Source organism: Crocuta crocuta, unplaced genomic scaffold (assembly GCF_008692635.1).
Source record: "Crocuta crocuta isolate KB4526 unplaced genomic scaffold, BGI_CrCroc_1.0 scaffold675, whole genome shotgun sequence".
Classification (NCBI taxonomy): domain Eukaryota; kingdom Metazoa; phylum Chordata; class Mammalia; order Carnivora; family Hyaenidae; genus Crocuta; species Crocuta crocuta.
In genome coordinates, this window is record NW_027528796.1 from 3,112,322 (window position 1) to 3,133,374 (window position 21,053).

At 54.8% G+C, this 21,053-nt stretch overlaps 1 protein-coding gene across 6 annotated transcripts in view; it reads right to left on the minus strand.

The window, feature by feature from the left end:
• Positions 1 to 21,053, minus strand: part of PDE9A (phosphodiesterase 9A) — a 58,421-nt gene that overhangs the window by 13,247 nt on the left and 24,121 nt on the right. For 3 of the 6 annotated variants that reach the window (XM_077755447.1, XM_077755446.1, XM_077755449.1), the window contains 5 exons: positions 13,740 to 13,794; positions 12,634 to 12,704; positions 8,963 to 9,047; positions 2,999 to 3,077; positions 1,508 to 1,582 (listed from right to left, as the gene is read on the minus strand). In XM_077755447.1, coding sequence (XP_077611573.1) covers positions 1,508 to 1,582; positions 2,999 to 3,077; positions 8,963 to 9,047; positions 12,634 to 12,704; positions 13,740 to 13,794 — 365 coding nt within the window. Of the gene's footprint in view, positions 1 to 1,507; positions 1,583 to 2,998; positions 3,078 to 8,962; positions 9,048 to 12,633; positions 12,705 to 12,865; positions 12,905 to 13,739; positions 13,795 to 21,053 lie in introns of those variants that run through there. The other 3 variants (XM_077755451.1, XM_077755450.1, XM_077755448.1) reach the window with 3 other exon arrangements.

Below are 21,053 nucleotides of genomic sequence, written 5' to 3' on the forward strand. Positions count from 1 at the left end.
CCTGCGCGCCGGGGCGGGGGCTGTGTTCACTCTTCTGTGGCCCTGGGAAGGTCCCCAGCAGGTGGGCTGCGGGGCAGAGGTGGTGAAGCCATTTCCTCCGGCTACTCTGTGATCAGAGGACCCTGGCTGGGCCCCGGGGGTGCTGGGCACAGCGATACCCCCAATGGGAGGGAGAGAGGAGAACCCCTACTAAGGGCCTGATATTCCAGGGCACAAAGTGCTTCAGGGGCACCCAGATGCAGTTTTGGGGGGCCTTCACTACCCACAGTCCAACATTCGTGGCATCCCCAGGTTTGCCAGCGGCTGGGCGCCTGTCTGTGGGCCTCCCTGGCTGCTGGGTGAAAGCCTGGAGCCCCTACCCCAGGGCAGAGGGGTCCCGGGGGAAGGCCTCCTGGGAGGAGGTGCGTGCCCTCTCCCCCGGCCCTGACGCAGCCGGGCACGCAGTGGCCTTCCCGTCGTGGGTGCTGGAATCCTGCAAGCCCCGCACGGGGCGGTGTGGCCTCTGCTCGGCGAGGCGCTGTGGGGGCCGGGCCGGAACTGGCAGCGAGCGCCCATCTCCGCGGAGGCGCTTGGCCATCAGGGGCTCCGGCTTTGCGCTCGCTCCCGGTGGGCCGGAGCCAGAGTGACTTCTGGGAGTGCTGGCCTTTCCGGAAGCTCTCTGGCGGTGCTCCCACCCAGGCACGGGAAGGGGGNGGCGGTGGGGCCCTGGCCGCCCGGGGCCCTGGTCACACTTTGGTCCTAACGCTTCCAAGGCCTCCCTCCTGTTTCCTGGCCACGCCGCCTGCCACCCGCCCGGGCACTGCCCGTCACGCACCGACCTCGCGGGTGAGGCCGGCCTCCGCCCCTCGAAACCCACGCTCCGGTCCTGCCCGCTCCTCGGGGGCGGGGTGATCTGGGGCACGCGGGTCGTCTGGTTCTGTGCGGGCTACGGGGGACCCGGGCAGCACGCGGCGGGCGGAGGCCTCTCCTGTGCCGGGACCCGGCAAGGACGACGGCATGAGAGCCCGGGCCCTGGCCAGGCAGAGGGGCCTGCTCGGGGCGCGAAGCCCACCGTTCCTGCAGCAGCGGACCCGCCGCCCGCGCGAGCTGCTGGGGGCAGCCTGTCTGCTCGTCTGTGTCGGCGGAGCGCTGGAGAAGTCGGCCCGCAGACCTGGGGGCCTGGTGTCCCCCGGGGTTCACCGAGGGAGGGGCCTAACTGATACCATGAGACTAGACCAAACACAAAGTCTCCATTTTAGTGTTTTCTCAGCAAGAGGGAAAACGTAAGGATCTATCTCGCGGCACAGACGACCTCCGTCCGAGTCCTGCGTCCCAGTCCTCTGGAGGGCAGTGCTCCAGGGGGTGGGGAGGTGGTGGCGCCTCNGGCCCTCCTGGGCCGGCCCACAGAATGTCTGGAATAAAACCTGGAGAATCCAGTTAAAAAGCAAAGACCAGAGAGGAGGCGGCGCAGAGGAGGAAGAGATGCCAGCTGGTGCCCGTGACGCCGGCACAGGGGCCCCTCACTCACCTCGTTGGGCTCCCAGAGCCAGACGTCAAAGGTGGGCTTCCGCAGGGCTTCGATGGTCTCTGGAGAGAGCAGGTACTGGAAAGCACGGGAGNGTTACGCCGGAGGTTACCCAGGGTTTGCCGAATTCACGGCCCCTGCACCCACGCGAGGGAAACTTCACTGCGTGTAGATTACCTCTCAATAAACCCGACTTGAAAAATACACTAACGTGAGGTCGAGGGAAAATGGCGTACCTTCAAATACTGGCTAAGAAGCTATTCGGAGTTTCTTTTCTGAGGGAACCTGTCCTGCTAGCGGTACGGCTCGCTGAGNGTCAGCACAGAGCCCGACGTGGGAATTGAACTCACAAACCATGAGATCATGACCTGAGCCCAAGTTGGAGGCTTAACCGACTGGGCTCCGTGGGTGCCCCTGGTTTGTTTGGGTTTTTGAAGGGAGTTGCTAGGGAGGAAAGACACCTTTCAGTGTGGGCATCGGCTGGGCCTCGTGACTTCCTGGGGCAGGACCCGGAGAGGTTTGGGTCACGTCTTCCTGTGGGAAGAGGCACTAGCGTCCATCTGAAAACCTTGGACAACAGGTCACATGTCGTTTGGGGAAACCCGAGAGGTGGCTCCGGAAGGCTCTGTCCCGGCAGGGACGGGGGAGGGAGCTGCCTGATGCCGGAGCCCGTCACCTGTGTCAGCACCAGCACGCTGAGGCCTGAATCTTAGCGCAAGAGTGTGTGGACGGTCAGTGGGCCAGGATTCTGCCACCTCAGCTGAAGGTCCTGAGGAGACGGTGAGAGACACCACAGGACCCTTCTCTGCGGCTGTGTGAGGACCCTCCACTCCCAGGGCACTGCTGCGTCACCACGGCTGGGTTCCCGTGACCGAGAGATCTTTGGAGGTGACAGTGTGAGACTTCTCATAGTAACTACGTATTGTTCGGGGATGGGAGACCCCATGAGGCGGATCTGAGGTAATTTAGTTAAAAATTAAAGCTCCAGGGGCGCCTGGGCGGCTCAGTCGGTTGAGCGTCCGAGTTCAGCTCAGGTCATGATCTCACGGTTCGTGGGTTCGAGCCCCGTGTCGGGCTCTGTGCTGACAGCTCAGAGCCTGGAGCTGCTTCAGATTCTGTGTCTCCCTCTCTCTCTGCCCCTCCCCTGCTCGTGCTCTGTCTCTCTCTCAAAAATAAGTAAACATTAAAAAAGTTAAAAAAACTTAAAGCTCCTTGCAGTAACACGTGAGTGCAGACGCATCGCCTCGGTGGCGATGGGCGGACAGCAGTGTGGGGGTGGGCGCACCCGGGGGCCACGGGAGCCCGGGCCCCGCCTCACAGACACACGGCGAACACGAGAGCCCGGTACCAAGGACAGCCGTGGTGTCCCGCTGCCCAGCGCCGGTGGGAGCCGGGTCTGCACAGGTGCGGGGAGAGGGGGCCTGGCTGGCACGTCCGGGTGGCTGAGGGCGTGGGACCCGGTGGCCCGGCCTCAGAGCCGGGGACTCCACTTACCTTGGGATAAGTGGGGACATCCCGCCGGGGCGCCAGCTTCCTGTTGTCCACAGAACTGTACTTACAGGGACAGCTGGTCCTGAGGGAGGAAAGTCGGGGTTAGCTCAGGTGGGGCGTCCACGGGGCACCTCCTCAGAGCACCCCCACCCTCACGGGCCCCGTGGCCTTGTGCTGGGCGGTAGGTCCTAAATCCGGCGACATCTCATGCTAACCCCCCGGGGACCCTGCCTGGACCTCCTGACACCACTGGGGCCTCAGTAAACTCGTCAGCTTCATTTTAGGCAGGTTCCCACTTCCTCTTAATGACGCACGTAAAATGCTTTTATTCTAAAAGATTCAAACAAGGAAGTAAGTAAGGTGTAAAAAAAAAAAAAAAAAAGCCATCGCCCCTTGCCCCTAACTTTACCTATTTCTTTCCTCTAAACCTCCCACCCTGGAAATGCCTTCAGTTACCTTTGGAGTATCCTTCCGGAAGTTTCCTACACGTGGACACACAGGGATAAGGCCTTGTATTTTTTTTTTTAAGCACAAATGGAATTGTACCAAACTTACTCTCTTGCAACTTGTGTTTTTTTCCCACCTCACATAGCACATGCTCACGGCACAGAGAAGCCCACAGAGCTGGGCTTCGGGACAAGGCAAATCCTCGCCCAGTGTTCCCGGATGGGGCCATGTCACCAAGCCGGTCTCCCAGCACAGACCTGCAGGACGCTTCCGGTTTCCCCACCCCCGTGCCTCCCTTTAAGAGATGCATTTGCTCTCGGACCCTGTTTTCCTTCGTTCCTCAGTATTGAGGTACGTTCTGCACACGGACAGAACCCACCACGCGCTGTCTGCTCTGCAGGGAGAGGCCTCCTGCCCCCGTCGGGGGAGCGAGCGCGGGCCTGGCCGTCCCCGGGGGCTGCCTGCGGCCCCCTCCCCACCTTCTTGGGAACAAACACGCTCTCTATCCTCAGGCTCTGCAAACTGTATTTGTAAATAAAGTCCCACCTTCTGGGAGACCAATTTATTACCATAGCGTAAGAGCCGCAGAGAAATTCGTGTCCGATAAGCCTGTGTGTCTACACTGGGAATTTATTTTCAGAAAAGACTTAGACGCAAGCAGACAACCCTTTGCACAAAGGTATTCATCGCAACGTTATCTGTTGTTACAAAAACATGACACCAAACCGGAAGCCACCGAAATGTACAAACACGGGAAATGATTAAACCATCATGGCACAGCAATAAGACGGACGATGATGTGTTCTTTGAGATAATCATGAGTAGGATGTGAAGGAAGGAGATTTTAGGGGAGAATGAAGGAGAAACACTGTATACGATATGTACTGAAAGGTAATGTGAAAAGAATCCACCGAGGTATGGGGTAAAAGAGCCCACTTGGGGGATGGCAGTGAGTGCTCGCCTGTGGCCTCCTGGACGAATGGATGAGCTGGGTGATGTTGGTTAAAATTAAAAAAAATTTTTTCTAACGTTTATTTATTTTTGAGAGAGAGAGAGAGACAGAGCGTGAGCTGGGAAGGGTCAGAGAGAGAGGGAGACACAGAATCCGAAGCAGCTCCAGGCTCTGAGCTGTCAGCACAGAGCCCGACGCAGGGCTTGAACTCACGAACCGCGAGATCATGACCTGAGTCGAAGTCGGATGCTCAACCGACTAAGCCACCTGGATGCCCCTTGGTTAAAATTTGATCTGTGTATTGCGCACAGTGTTGTACGTGAAAAAAGATTACAACACAGTACTTCTTTTCAAAAGGTGGTACGTATAGACAGAGGATCCGGGCAGCCCAGCATCTAGATTTTAGGTGGGGCCTCACGGGCTGCGATCTTCCCTGGGGGTTGGCCCCTCATCCGTTCAGTCTGGAGCCTTTACCTGGGGGCGTGCTACTTGCCAACGCCGAGTAATGAATCCGTTTTCTTGCTGAAAAAGGCGCCCACAGGATGAACTGGTGCCCTGCTATTCTCTCCCTTCCCCAGATGCTTACAAAGCTCTGCAGACTCCGTGTGGGGAGGGGGTTTCACACAGATTGAGCAAGAGTCAGCAACGAACTGACAGGTGATTTCCACTGTCGCCCGTAAACAAGCAACCGCACCCTACACGTTTCTGACCAGCAACAAGCGTGGTCTGTGCACTTAAGAAAGGAGACAGCATCGGGGCGCCCGGGCGGCTCAGTCGGTTAAGCGTCTAACTCTTGATTTCGGCTCAGGTCATGGTCTCACAGCTCGTGAGTTCGAGTCCTGCGTCGGGCTCTGCATTGACAGCGCGGAGCCCGCTTTGGACTCCCTCTCCCTCCCTCCCTGCCCCTCCCTCCCTGCCCCTCCTCTGCTCATTCTCTCTCTCAAATTAAATACACTTAAAAAAAAAAAAGAGAGACTGTATTATTATTATTGCCATTCTTCCCTGCTTTCAGCCCCTTCTGTACAAACATCCGCACACGCGCCATGGTAGGCAGGCCGTGTGTGTGGCCCCGGACGGTGGGGCAGCCTCCACAAGGCAGAAGCGTCCTTGAGCCTCCCAGTGTGGTGTCCAGGGCCTCCCCACGGGGCCAGGCGGCCCCGCCCACTTCCTCTGCCCCGTTGCCATGGGAACCAGCATCCTCCAGCCACAGAGCAGCTGCCTCTTCTTTTCATTCTACTTGGGGCTTATTTTTGCTTTCAGTTCCTGGGGCTCCCGGCCTCCCCTCCCCTGTGGCTCATCTGGACGAGGCCATTTGTTTGTGATGAAAGTGGAGATCGCGCACTTGAGCCGTCGGATGCCGCCCCATGCCCTGGCAGCGCCCCCACCTCCCGGGGACGAAGCAGCACGCTCCCCTCTCTGCTCGGCTCGGCCCTGCCCGAGACAGGAAGCTGGCCCGGGAGCTCTGGCCACTCCCAGGGCGGAAAGGCGGTCTGGTCCACGGAGGCCCCTGGCGCCGAGGCCCCGCTGGGATGTGCTCACGGGCCAGGGAATGGGGGTCATTAGCCACCCCTGTGGGTACAGGGCTGGGCTCAGCCCTGCCTGCCGCCTGCGTCCCCTCTGCCTTCTAGAGGGGCTCGGTCACCACCCCGCGAGTGGTTATCACCGGAAAGAGCAGTCCGGGGTGCCCTTCTCTCCCTGCAGGCCAGGAGGAGCTGTGTCAGGGAGCCTCGTCCTGGGGACGCGAAAATGCTGTGACAGCCTTGCAGGATGATGACAAGGGAGCTCTGACACCACAGAGACAGACGGGGAGGGCGAGCGGCTTTTATTTCCCAGCTGAGTTCGCGTCTCCGCGAAGCAAGGGGAAGAAGGGCCGGCAGCGGGCGGCGCGGAGGGGCTGCCGGGCTCCTGGCCGGGGGCCGGGGTGGGCGGCGTGGCTGCGGGTCGGGCCCGAGCCCAAGCCCCCGGGGTTCTTTTTTCTCTAGATGTGTCAGTGATGTTGGAGACCCCCCCACTCCGTGGGCGACTGAAGAGTCACATTTACCCGTCTCTCACCTACGTGGGATGCTGTGAAAGCGTCTGCTGAGAATATCACCTCGAGAAGCAGTTAGGGCACCGGGCAGGCTTCTCTTTGCATCATGGCATTGTGAGCTCTAAAAATGGACCTTCTGGGTGGCAAGGAAGAGCCCAGGCACCCACCACGCCTCAGCCCAGCCCACGTGGCCAGATGGGCGCCTGTGGGTGACGTTTTGCCTCTCGGCTCCTGGGTGGGGTCTCCCCAGGGGCTCTGAAATCGGGTATCTCGTCCCCACGTGCTGTGCTGTGGTTGGATCGTGCCCCCCAGGTAATAATTTGAAGTCCCAACGCCCCAGCACCTGAGAGCGGGACTCCCTTGGGAAATAGGGTCACTGCAGGTGTAATTGGTTAAGACGCGGCTGTTCAGGGGTAGGATGGGCCCCAATCTAGTAAGACTGGTGTCCTCGTGAAGAGGGACATCGGGACCCGGAGCCACACAGGGAGAAGGCCGAGTGAAGACCAGGCAGAGACTGCACGGTGCGTCTACAAGCCGGGAAGCTCCAAGCACTACTGATAACTTCCAGAAGCTTCCGACAGGGGCCTGGAATAGATCCTCCTTGGAGCCTTCGGCAGGGCATGGCCTCATTGACACCTCTGCCATCTGCCATCAAATTTTGAGAGAACACATTTCTAGTGGGTGAAGCCCCCGGATTGGGGTGCTCTGTCATGGCCGCCTCAGGAATCTGGCAGGACTTGGACCCAGTTAGTTTCCCCTTGCAACCTGACCTTCAGGGCCAGGACCGCGTCCCTCCAGGCTGGCACACGCCCCCTTCCACAGGGTGGGGGGAAGGTGGAGGCTGGGGGGCGCCTGGGACGCGCAGGGACGGGAGCAGCAAAGGCAGGCGGCAGGATTCAGTCATTTGAGAAGGGACCAGAGGCTGCGTCGAGAACCGTGCCCCGCAGGTGTTCTGTGGGCTCCGTGAGTGGGCCTAGTGAGTGAGGTGATGCCCACGGAGGCGGGAGGGGGCCTCAAGGGCACCATTCCCGCCCCAGAGACACCCCCTCGGGGCGGTGAGGTTCCTCACCCGCAGTCCAGATGAGGGGCTGAAGCCAGGAGCTGGCTCAGACTTTTCTTTCAGACTGGACACAAACTCCAGTTTTAATTCCCTTTCCTGGAAGTTGCCAGATGATGTTGGTATCGGTAGGGGTGCCAGGGCTGCCGCCCCCCGTGGAGCAGCCTGCACACACCCGGCCCCACTGGGCACAGGGCCACCGGGCTCGCTCCACGGTGGACATGAACTCGGCCCTGGGGCTGAGCTGAGCCGTGTGGATCCTGAGCCTGAGGGCGACTCCGTGGCCGCATCCGAGGTGGATCTGAGCCTCCCTCCCAGCTCCCTGTCCCAGGCCAAGTGCAGGGCCCCGACCCGGTCACACGGGGGGTTCTAGCCTCTCACTAACGGGATGTCGAAGATGAATTACTGACTCACAACTTCCTGTGAAGTTTCACCAATGCCTTCGCCCTGACGTCCCCAAATCAAATGGGATGGGACGTCCCCAAATCCAAATCAGGTGTCGCATGGCTGTGATGCAGACGCGGCCCGGTCCCTGGAGGACCGCACCAACGTGGCTTTGAGCCCACCGGGCTGTTCCCCGAGCCCACCATGAGGCCGGCCGGCCCCTGTGCATCTCACGGGGCCTCCCTGGGACCATCTGCTTCCCCGTCACCTCCTGCCCTCAAGGACGCTCCTGCATAGCCAGCCTCCCTCACTAAGCGGGTCGCCCTCGATGTTTTAAAATCAGGGAATGATCTTCAGGCGGATGAGTCTTCCTAAGACCAGCTGGTGCGCGTGCAGGGCTATTCGTGGGTTCCCTGTCCCCACTGAGCCCCGCCGAGGTCCGGCTGTGCCCCATCCCGGGAGGCTCCTCCCAGGAGGTGGCCGTGGGCAGGTGGGGAGGCGGGGCTGGGGGAGCATCCCGCAGTAAGTGCTCCATGCGCCCGCCCTCCCTCCTCATCATCTCTTCTGTCCCCCCAAACACTTGCTGCGATCATAGTTCCCAAGGGTCCTGCTGTATGTACACCAGCCTGCTTTCAGGGGCGTCATGAAGCCCGGGGTGCTCTTCCCCACGCCACTTGGCCCCCCACGGGAGAGTGACTTCTGTGTCCAGGACGGCCAGAGGCCCCGTGGCCCCTTCTCCCGTGACCTGTTGCTCTGTGCCGTGGGGACGCCCACATGGGAGCACGGCCTCCGGGCACCAGGGCGCCCTCCCCCGTAACCTCGACGCCTCTTCCTCTCCCTGGGCCCTTGCCAACTTCTCGAGCTTCTCTCGAGCGGGTAAGTTAATCTAAGGCTTTGATCTGCGGCGGATTATTCTTCCTTTACATGAAGTCATCGTCCTCGCCTCCGTCTGCCAGACTCTCTTCTGCGGGAAGCAGGCTTCTCACCGACCAGCACTTCCCAGCCGGAGCCCGGCCGCCTCCGCAGCGCCCCGGCCCGGCCCAGAACGGAGCCGGGAGCCCCCGCAGGCCGGGCAGCCCTTCCCAGGCCTGAGCTTACCTGCTGCTTCTGGCCGCCAGCTCCTCCCTCATCTTTTTGATGTCACTCTTGCATTTCTCAATCTCCACCACCTTCAGGCCTTCCACTGGGGCGAGGAGAAACGGGGGTTACCATGGATACGCGTGGAGAACCTTCCAAGGCTGATGACCGGGGCTGGCCCTGCACCTCGAGGAAGCCGACCCCCCGCGGCGGTCCCCTCCGCCCCCCGCGGCGGCAGCGCAGCCATGGCCATGGCGACCGCGGCGCCCCTCCCCCAAATCCTGCACCCACTTTCTCTCCCCAGCCCCCGAAGCACCAGCTGGGGACCCGGGACAAAGAAATCTTATCCTAAGAAGAAAAGGAGGAAATGCGGCCACAGCGCGTTAAAACAACCAGAGGCTCTCAGTAGGCAAAACCGCAGGCTTCCCAGCAAGCATGAAATCACAGTAATAGAAAACCTCCGAATTCTCAGGTCCCGCTGGAGCAGTTAACCGGGAAGGGGTGTGGACACGGGGGCGGGGACGCAAACAGGGCCGGCCGGGGCTAGCAGAGCCGGGCTGGGTCACGTTCTCCCAGCCCCGCCGCGGGGGACTGGTCGGGACACTGCCGGGAACCAGGGAAGGGACTGGAAAGCACGGGAGCTCATGCCTCCGGGCGAGCGTTCACCTCCGAGGCGGTCGCTCCGGCAGGAGCACCTGTAGCCCCGAAATGCTGCCACCAAGCAAGCGGCTTCCCTTCCAAAAGGTGTTTCCATGAGATCAGTTCTTAAGCCAACAGAAAGATTAGCTTTGTTACTCTGGAATCACACCTCGGTTTTTATGCAAAAAGACAGGACGCAATATGCTCCTCTGTTCCCCCTTTCCTCAAACGTGGTCTGGGCACCTAAACCTGCACACAATTCCCTCCCACGGCCTCGGGGCTGCTCTAGAGCAAGTGTGGGGAGGGAGCCTGCACAACCCCGAGCACCCCGGGCAGTTTTCTAGACGTTTCCAGGGCCAGGACCCACGCAGGGGCAAGGCTACCTGCAGATACTGTCTCTTTCTGCCTGGAGTGGTGGGGGCCAGAGGGTCTGATGCTCGAGTCTGGTTCTGGCGACTTGTGTTCCTCAGGGGGTGTTGCATAGAAGCCTCTCCATGAGGACACAGGACCGAAACCCGGGGACAGGGATGGAAGCCCAGGGACACGGGACAGAAGCCCAGGGACACGGGACAGAAGCCCAGGGACACAGGACTGAAGCCCAGGGACATGGGACAGAAGTCCAGGGACACAGGACCGAAGCCCAGGGACATGGGACAGAAGCCCAGGGACACAGGACCGAAGCCCGGGGACGTCAGTGCAGCGGGTTGGGTGGGTGGGAGCAGCCAGGTGGGGAGACCCAGAGAATCTGACCTCGGGGACGGTCCACTCTCTTGCCAAGAGCCCACAGCCTCCTTTGGGAGTGGGGCGTTCTTAGCACTTTCTTGCACCGAGGACCCCACTGGGAAGTGGACGGAAGCTGCGGGTCCTCCTGTGAGCAAAGCACGCCAGCGCGCACCCCTTCTGGTTTGCACCTGGACCTCCCAGAGCGCTGTGTCCGGGCCCTGGGCCACACCGCAGGAGGCTCACCCGCAGGGGAGCCACGGCCCAGCGACATCCGGGGCTCTGCCCTCTGGGGTCCTCTGGGATGCTGAGCTCAGCAAAGGGCAGATTCCACGTGGGTAGGAAGGAGCTCAATCTTGTTGACATGTGAAGGGCAGAAAATTCCGGAAAGTGAACAGCTCTGGAGAAGAGTCCCTGTACGTGGCACAGACTTTTAAGCCCCAGACTGAAGAGCCAGGCAGTGGGGGGTCCAAATGGGGTGGCCGTGCCTGTCCTGCCACTCACCATGTTCTAAACATCATGTCTCTTAACACAAGGTTACCTCTGGTTGTTGTAGAAAACAGGGGGGTATAGGGCCCCTCAAAGAATGTTGTAAAATTTATCTGTTCCTACTGCCCCCAGAACAATTCATTTAATATTCTACTGATGTGTATCTTTCCAGGTGTTTCTCTCCCAGCCCCGTGCATCGAAACATCTATCTGTCCAACCAGAGTTTTAAAAAGACAAAATTGGGATCATACTGCTTGTTCCGTTTTCTCATTTGCTGATTCACCGTTATTAGTAAGTTAAGGGCACACCCCACGTTAGTGCTCAGTGGGTACGTCTTGTTTGATTATTATTATATTACATATAATACATAATATATATATTATATATTATATTATTATTACATTGGTTCACGTAGATCAGATTTCCGGGCCATTTACTGGGAGTGATGTTCAAATTAAGTCTTGTGGACGAGACAGTACAATATCACTAATTTGAGTCCCAGAGATTCAGAATTTATGGCGATTATGGTTATGAGGAGCCCGGTTGCCAAGGACATGGAGAGTGAGTAACAAGGCAGCGAAGCTGTGCATTCCTCAACGGGAGAGACGCGCAGGTCGTGGGATTAAAGGCAGAAAAGGTGAGGAGGGGGCGGGGGCCATGAGAGCACCCGCACGCCCGCGGCCGCCGCCCCTGTCCTTTCCAGGCTGCCTCTGGAACATTCCACAGCTCACCTGGCCCCACTTTGCCCCTGTTCCACAGGAGGGAGGGGTCTGGTGCAGGACCCCGTCAAAGAGCTGCACAGACCCGGCTTTGCTCTCGAGTGAGGCTGGACGTCGGGCCCCCAGGCTGCCGCCTCACCTGTCCACCCTCAAACTTTCAACAGGGGGGCACAGCGCGGGAGCCCAAGCTAGAGCCCGGAGGGGTGTCGGTGCCCACCCACGGGGAGCCGCGTTTGCCCCCGACTAATCACAACTGCCTGACCCGTGGCTGGCGCCCCCTGCAAGCCTGGCCGCCCCCTCCGGGACCTGGGGAGGCCCGGGGGGCCTCTGGGAGCCACAGGCCGTCCTGACAGAGAGCCTTTGGGAGCGGCTTTCTGGAAGGGGCGCCGGCGTGGGGGCAGGGGCCTCGCTGGGCAGAGGTAAGAGCACAGGCCGGGGAGGCAGCTCTGCTCCGTGCCCTTCACGGGCCGCGGGGCTAGGCGGCCTGGGCCAGCAGGGCCCTGCTTCAGCGGCAGAGCCGACGAAAGCGCGTTAAAGACACGGGTGACGAGATCCGTATTTCAGGGTTCGCTCCAACGGTCTGGGTGAAGAATGTGCATAAAGCACACGTCCCGAGCGGCACAGAGGGAAGCCTGCGTTCCAGCTTCGAGCCTTCCGGATTGTTTGCATGGCCTGGCATTAAACTTTGTGCCACGGGGCCAGCCCTCCCGGCGTGTAGGGTCTGGTCGGGGCCTGGGCATGGGGGCAGGGCGCTTGGTCCCTGAGTCAAGCCCCGAACCGACTCTCCTGTGCTTTCTGCTGCCCTGGTGGTGATGGGAGGCAGGCGGTGATGATCTCACACACATGTTCCAGAACCAGTCATGGGGTCAGGGGCGTCGGCGTGTCTGGTTCATGCCTCTGTTCAGCAGGAGTTCCTCCCCCAAGGGCACTGACNGGGCCCCAGCCGCGCACTCGAGCCGCGTCCTGTGTTACGACACAAAATGCTGTTCTCGCCCCGCCATCAAGGACGCCAGCGCTCACCTCCAGCCCCGCCTCACTTCCCCTCGCCGCTCACCACCGGCGGCCTAGCGGTTCAGCGAAGCAGAGGTTAAAGGACAAGGAGAAAGGGGCAGGGAGCTCACTCACATTCGACGCGCTTCTCGAGCACCGCCAAGTGATTCGCGACTTCGGCTTTCAGTTCGTTGACTTTAAATGCTCTAGGAAGGAAAACAAGCCAGAACATAACTCTTAACATCCTCAAAATCAGAATGGGCCTGGCAGACACGTGTAGGGGGCGCAGGGGCGAGGGGCTGCTTTCAAGGAGCCCACGGTGTCTGGGGGAGGGGGTTGGGGGCGGGAAGGCCCACCCTCAGCTGACCTCAGGGCGGTGAGCACCTGCTGTCCATGGAGCACCGGGTCGTCTGCTCACAGGACAGCCCACACCCCGCTCCCTGCCCGGCCGGGCACAGAGCCATTCAGGGGACCCGCCCTGTCCTCTCCAGGCTCCAGCCCGTTCAGCGCAGCGGCAGTTAGGCTTTGAGGGCGCACCATCACCCATAGGCCCTGGGGCAGCAGGAAGCCACCGTGAAATAACCAAGGGACAGAATGCATTCCTTCGGGACTGGCAGGATGTTTCGGAAGGGTAAGAAGCCCCACGTCTACACAGGATCTCTGTGGCAATGCTTATTTTGAAGCCCATTTTAAAAGTGGTGTCATTTTGGGATGCCTGGGGGGCTCAGTAGGTCAAGTGCCAGACTCTGGATTTCAGCTCAGGTCATGATCTCACAGTTCGTGAGTTCGAGCCCCACGTCAGGCTCTGTGCTGACAGCTCGGAGCCTGGAGCTGCTTCCGATTCTGTGTCTCCCTCTCTCTCTGCTCCTCCCCCGCTCACACACTGTCTCTGTCTCTCAAAAATAAACATTTAAAAAAAAGTACAAATAAATAAGTAAAAATGGTGTCAGTTCTCGTAGATTGAGCGCTGAATCCCAGGAGAGCCAGTGGAGAAAACTCTCAGCAACGTCCGCTCTCAGGCTCAAAGCGCCCACCTCCCCTGCTGTTTGGTGTAAGGCCAGCGCTTTGTGGGCCCCACCTGCGCTGCCTTAGTTACAGGGGTCCCGCAAGGGCTCCCCCCGGAAGGCCGCCCCTCCGGGTGAGCAATGGGCCGGCCGACACGACCTCGAGCAAGGGCCCACCGTTGCCGCGAGCAGAAAAGCATACCTCTGCAGAGACTATGTGTCTAGAAGTTTCTGTACCTTGAGAACTGTTCTACGACCTGGGTCAGCATGCTCTGGATTAGTTCTTCTTTCTCTGCAGAGAGAAAGAGAAAGACAGATGGAGAATGGGAGGCGTCCACGGATCACCGGGGCCTGAAACGGGACGTCGCGGGCGGGTGGCACCACCGCCGTGGCGGGGAGCTGCCGGGGTCACTGCAGGGACGCCCTGGCCCACGGTGGGTGCGCGGGGGCCCCCGGGGCCTGGGGTTTTCCCGTCCGCCTTCAGAGGGCCCCTGCCCTCCTGGCCTGCTCCCACCCACCCGCGTGAGGAGCCTCTGGGCAGAGGGACCCGCGTGAGTGGCGCTCTGGCCCTGCCGGACTCGGCACCGGCCATAAAACGCAGGCCAGACCGGTCTCTAAATACGGGAAGTTTTCACTTAGTGCCCGGCTCTGTTTTATGGCGGGCAATTACTAGGACAAAGCAAGTTCAAGGCAGATTTCAAAGGTAAAGCACGGCGTTCTCATGGCGGGGCCTGGCCAGAGGAAGCCGGGCAGGGTGAGCGAGTTTGTTCCTGCACGTAAACCAGGGCTGGGTGATGGCTTTACAATATAACCGGCCAGTGTTCCTGTTTCCTGGCTGGGCGCGGAGCCAGACGCCTCATAGGAAGGCCCAGCCGCTCACGGCCCGTCCTTTCCAGCACTCCGTCTCCTGGGAAGGGGGACCGCGCTCAGGCGGCCATTCGTCCACACCCTAAACACCGAGAAACCACACAGGACTTACTCCTGGGCCGTGTAATCTCTGTTGGCTCTATGCCTAAAACCCAAGCTAATGAAAAACCAAACCAAACCTGTCCAGACAAACAACAACAACAAAATCTCAATTATCGAGTTTGGCGCAAAAGTAAAAGCAAAAGCAAAACAAAACGTTCCCGTCCCCTGTTCCGATCTAGGGTCTCCATTTCTCGGAAAGGACATATGCATGGACGCAGAAGATGCTCATCACGGTGTTACCAAACCCGGTGAGAACCAGAACAGCCCAAGTGCCCATCAAACGGACATCAAATAGATGACGGCACATCTGTCCTGTGGAACTAAGGTCTGCTACCAGAAATAATATTTTGGAAAATGTTCACGTCGATGGTGACAGGAAAAAAAGAGAGAGAGGTTGTAAACCAGGAACACAGTGTGATTGCGTTTTTGAAGACCTTGGGAAGATGTACTTGGGTTGTAAGATTACGTACAAACTTTTTTCTTCTTGTTTCTCTAGATCTAACATATTTCTATAATGAACATATGCTAATTTCATGAAAAGTATTTAAAAAACAACCAATATAAATTAGCCCCTTGAGACCTCTCATTCCTTTACTGGCCAGACGAAAAGGCGATGAATCAAGCTTCTGGGTGGCGTTAGCATTCTAGGACTTGATGAGGAGAACAAAAAGGAAGTCTTGTTAAATCTCTTGAAACTGTCAGAGTGCAAACATCATCCAGGACACTTTGAAAGAGTCCCTTTGTAGAGCTGCTGGTGGGTCCGAGGCCCTGTCCTTCAGGGATACCTATTCCTACACCGGGGGAGACGAATGGTGCCTCCATCAGCAAGAGCCACCAGGGAGAGAGCATCACGGGCCTCCTTGGTGAACTCAGCAGGCTTTTAGATCACGTATTCTGAAATCTTCGGCAAGAAAGGCATATCCTATAACCTTCAAGAGTTAGTGATCTTGAGGTCTTGACATAAGTTTAGAAGTACAGCAGAGAATCAATATTTATAGACCACATCCCTTAACAACAGCAGAACGCACATTCTTTTCAGATGCCTGGGAAGCTTATACTAAGAGAGACCACATCCTGGGCCACATAGAAACCCCCAAAAACGTAAAATAATTGAAACCATGTAGAGCACGGTCTCTGACCATGAGAGAATCCAGCTAGAAATCAATAACTGAAATCATAGGAGAATCTTCAAACACTTGGAATTTAACCCTGCACTCCTATGTAATTCAGGGTCAAAGAGGAAGTCTCGAAGGAAATAAAATAGACCTTGAACTGAACGCAAATGTAAATGCAAATGCAACATATATCCAAATTTAGCTGTGAGACATAGCTAATAGCAGTGCCGAGAAGGACACTTATAGCACTAATGCTTACAACAGAAGAGCGGAAAGACTCTAATCTAAGAGCCGAGAAAAAGAAGGGCAAAATGAACCCACCACAGTAGCAGAAAAAGGAAGGAATTAATAAAGGACAGAACTCAATGAAAAAAAAAACCTTAGGAAAACAAGGCAGAAAATCAATGAAGCCGAGTGCTGGTTATTTAAAAATATCAACANTCTATATTTATAGACCACATCCCTTAACAACAGCAGAACGCACATTCTTTTCAGATGCCTGGGAAGCTTATACTAAGAGAGACCACATCCTGGGCCACATAGAAACCCCCAAAAACGTAAAATAATTGAAACCATGTAGAGCACGGTCTCTGACCATGAGAGAATCCAGCTAGAAATCAATAACTGAAATCATAGGAGAATCTTCAAACACTTGGAATTTAACCCTGCACTCCTATGTAATTCAGGGTCAAAGAGGAAGTCTCGAAGGAAATAAAATAGACCTTGAACTGAACGCAAATGTAAATGCAAATGCAACATATATCCAAATTTAGCTGTGAGACATAGCTAATAGCAGTGCCGAGAAGGACACTTATAGCACTAATGCTTACAACAGAAGAGCGGAAAGACTCTAATCTAAGAGCCGAGAAAAAGAAGGGCAAAATGAACCCACCACAGTAGCAGAAAAAGGAAGGAATTAATAAAGGACAGAACTCAATGAAAAAAAAAACCTTAGGAAAACAAGGCAGAAAATCAATGAAGCCGAGTGCTGGTTATTTAAAAATATCAACAAGTGGCAAAATCTCTGTCAAGATCGACAGAAATAACACACTGAGAAAACACAGATTTACAGTATCAGGAAGAAGGGGGGATCCGACGACAAACCCTGAAGGGAACACGACAGAGAACTCGACACACACAAATGCGAAACCTTAGAGGAAAATGGAGCGATTCCCAGAAAAGCATGAACGACCGTGTTCACCGAGTATAACATAGGTAATTGGAACAGCCTAAAACTATTAAGGAAATTGAATTTCTAACTTTAAAACTCTCCCCCAAAGCAATTTCCAGGTGCAGATGGTTTCACTGGAGAATTCTACCAAACATTTAAAGAAGAATCAACACATTTCTAAACAATTTCTTCCAGAAAATAGAAGAGGAGGGAACATTTCCCAATTCAATTGATGAAGCCAGTATGAACCTGATTACCAAATCCAGAAAAAGACAACCACAAAAAGGAAACGACAGACCGATATTCCTCATGACTATAGATGCAAAATCCTTAACACGATATTAGCAATTAGAATTCAACTACATATAGAAAGGATTGTACGTTAAGAACAAATGGGATTAATTCCAGGGATGCAAGGCTGATTTGAGATTTGAAAATCAGTGAGGGCAATCTACTTTATTAACAGCTAAAGAAAAAAAACACATGATCTATCAATTCATAAAAAACATTTGGAAACATATTTAACATCGGTTCCTTTGATAAACTCTCAGATGGGGCACCTGGGTGGCTCAGTCGGTTAAGCATCCGACTTTGGCTCAGGTCATGATCTCAGGGCTCCCAAGTTTGAGCCCCTCACTGGGCTCTGTGCTGACAGCTCAGAGCCTGGAGCCTGCTTTGGATTCTGCGTCTCCCTCTCTCTCTGCCCGTCTCCCACTTGCCCTCTGTCTCTCAAAAATAAATAAACATTAAAAAAAACTCTCAGAAAAGCAGGGACAGAGGAGAACATCTTCAAGCTGATAAAGAACATCTACCCAAACCCTACAGCTCACATTACACTTGATGGCGAAAGACTGACTGCTTCTTTTTTTATATATATATATATNTGCTTCTTGCTTAAACTGGGACACAGCAGGGACGTCTCCTCTCAGTATTCTCATTAAATGTAGTGGTAGAAGTTCTAGCCAGTGCAACAAGGCAGGAAAAAGAAAAGCAGACCAGAAAGGAAGAAACAAAACTGTGCCCGTTTGCCCACGACAATTTGTGATTGTGATTGTGTACACAAGAAATTCCAGGGCATTTACAAAAAACTCTTAGAACTAATAAATGAGTTCAGCAAGGTCAAAGGGTACAAGATAAACGTACAAAATTGTATTTACATACACTAGCAATGACCATGTAGACACCAAAATTAAAATCACAATGCCATTGTACAAACACTAAAAAAACCCTCCAAAATTTAGGTCTACATATAACAGAACATATGCAGAAGTTGTATGGTGAAAACCACAAAACACTGATGGAAAAAATAAAGAAAAAAAAAGACCTAACTAAATGAAGAGACATACCATGTTCATGGTTTGGAAGGCTCCACATAGTAAAGATGTCAATTTTCCCCAAACCAATAAACGGGTTTAACACAATTCTTATCAAAACTCCAGCAAGATTTTTGTAGAAATAGACACGATTATTCTTTTTTAAAGTTTATTTATTTGGAGAGAGAAAGACAGAGAGAGAGAAAGAAGGAGAGAAGGTGCATGTGGCAGGGGAGGGGCAGAGAGAGAGGGAGAGAGAATCCCAAGCAGGTTTCCTTCTGTCAGCACAGAACCCGATGTGCTCGATCCCAGGAACCGTGAGATCATGACCTGACCCAAAATCAAGGGGCAAACGCTTAACCGAATGAACCACCCAGAATAGGCGCCCCTATTCTGACTTTTATATGAAAATGCAAAGGAATTAGAATAGTTAAAACTATTGTAAAAAAAGATAAAGTATACTGATTAAAAAAATTTTTTTAATGTTTTATTTATTTTTGAGAGAGAGAGAGAGACAGCGTGAGCAGGGGAGGGTCAGAGAGAGAGGGAGACACAGAATCTGAAGCAGCTCCAGGCTCTGAGCTGTGAGCACAGAGCCCAATGCAGGGCTTGAACCCACGAACTGAGATCATGACCTGAGCCGAAGTCAGACGCTTAACCGACTGAGCCACCCAGGCGCCCCATGGCAATTTCTTAAAGGAAGACAACAACCAAGTTTGCTGTATCCATTGGGTCTTCCTTTCATGAAAGGTTCCTCTTGGCACACAATGCAGTTTGAAAGCATTTTGACCACAGGAGAACTTCTTTCTTTCTTTCTTTTCATGTTTATTTATTTCTTGAGAGAGAGAGAGAGAGAGAGAGAGAGACAGCATGAGCAGGGGAGGGTCAGAGAGAGAGGGAGACACAGAATCCGAAGCAGCTCCAGGCTCTGAGCTGTCAGCACAGAGCCCGACACGGGGCTTGAACTCATAGACCGTGAGATCATGATCTGAGCTGAAGTCAGATGCTTAACCGACTGAGGCACCCAGGGACCCCAGAATTTCTTTCAAAACTGTACTTAACCCCCTTAAACCTTGCTGCTACTTTTTCAACTATTTCTTTTTTGGTCATATTCTAAATCCTTTGTTGTCATTTCAACAATGTTCACAACATCTTCACCGAGAGTAGATATCATCTCAAGAAACCACTTTCTTTGCTCGTCCCTAAGAAGCAACTCCTCATCCATTAAAATTTTATCATGAGATTGCAGCCATTCAAATATAATAACAAAAGAGCTTGAGCTACTCCAAGAATTACCAAAATGTGACAGATCCACGCAGTGAGCAAAGGCTGTTGGAAAGTGCTGACAGACTTGCTTGATACAAACCTTCAATTTATTAAAAAAAAAAGAAAGAGAAAGAAAATATGCCCACAAATATGCCCAGCTGATTCTGACCAGCACGTCAAAGCAATTCAGTGCAGGAAAGGCAGTCTTTTTAACAAATGGTGCTGGAGCGGTTGAACATTCACAGGCAGGAAAACGAGACTCGATCTAAACCTCACAGTTTATATAAAAATTAACATGAAATGGACCATGGATGTAAAATACAAAACCATGAAGCTGTTAGGAAAGAATGTAGAAAACCTCCAGGTTCTGGAGGGAGGCAGAGTTCTTGGACTTGACACTTCAAACAGGATCCATAAAAGGAAAAACGGATAAAGTGATCTTCGTCAGAAGTAAAGCTCTTTGGGGGCACCTGGGGGGCTCGGTCGGTTAAGCATCTGACTCCGGCTCAGGTCATGATCTCGCAGTTTGTGAGTTCGAGCCCCGCATCGGGCTCTGTGCTGACAGCTCGGGGCCTGGAGCTGCTTTGGATTCTGTGTCTCCCTCTCTCTCTGACCCTCCCGTGCTCATGCTCTGTCTCTGTCTCAAAAATAAACACTAAAAAAGAAATTAAAAAAGAAAAAGAAGTAAAACTCTCGCCGTGAGAAGGGCTGATAAAACAATGCAAAGACCAGCTACAGTCTGGGAGGAAACACCGTACAGCCCACCTGACAGAGACTTGAATACAGAACATGAAAAGAGCAGCCAGAACTCCACAGTAAGTTCTGTGAAATAAACCTGGCAGATTGCCCTTTCCCCCCAAAACCCCTCAGCGGTAAAAAGCAGAACAGCCCAATCTGAAAGGGGCAGGAGATGCTAGCAGGCATTTTATGGAAGTGAACGCACAGAAGGGCATAAATCCCTTTGGAAACAGATTAAAACCACAGTGAAATGTCACAGCGTACTTGTCAAAAAGGCTAAAAAAAAAAAAATGACGACAACCCCAAGTGCCCGTAACGATGTAGAGAAACCGGATTACTCCTACTTTGCCGAAGGGAATGGAAAACGGTGCGACCTTTCTGGAAAATGGCTGGGCGGGTTCTGGCAGGAGCTAACCTCGCACGCACTGTACAACTTAGCGATTGCTCCCCGGGCAGAGAGGTGAGAGTTTATGCTCACGACGTTCCCAGCAGCTCTGTGTGTAACAACCGCGACGTACCGGGACGGGTGGCTGACTGTACACGTGAACGACCGCTCTGTAGAACACTCTGGAAATGGCAACATGACGGAAATGGGGAGCACAGAGGCTGTCAGGGGTTGAGGACGAAGAACCTCGGTGGGGATGGAATGTGCATCTGGACTGTCCCGACATCCACAGCGCGGCTGTGACATCTTATTATGGCTTCAAAGTTGTCACCGCGCGGGAAAAAGCGAAAGAGGTATGCGGGCTCTCTCTGTCCTTTTCCTACAACTGTCTACTATCCTATAATTATTTGCAAGCAAAAAGCTTAGGGGCGCCTGGGGGGCTCAGTCGGTTGGGCGGCCGACTTCAGCTCAGGTCATGATCTCACGGTTCGTGGGTTCGAGCCCCGCGTTGGGTTCTGTGCTGACAGTTCGGAGCCTGGATCCTGCTTCGGATTCTGTGTCTCCCTCTCTCTCTGCCCCTTCCCTGCTCACGCT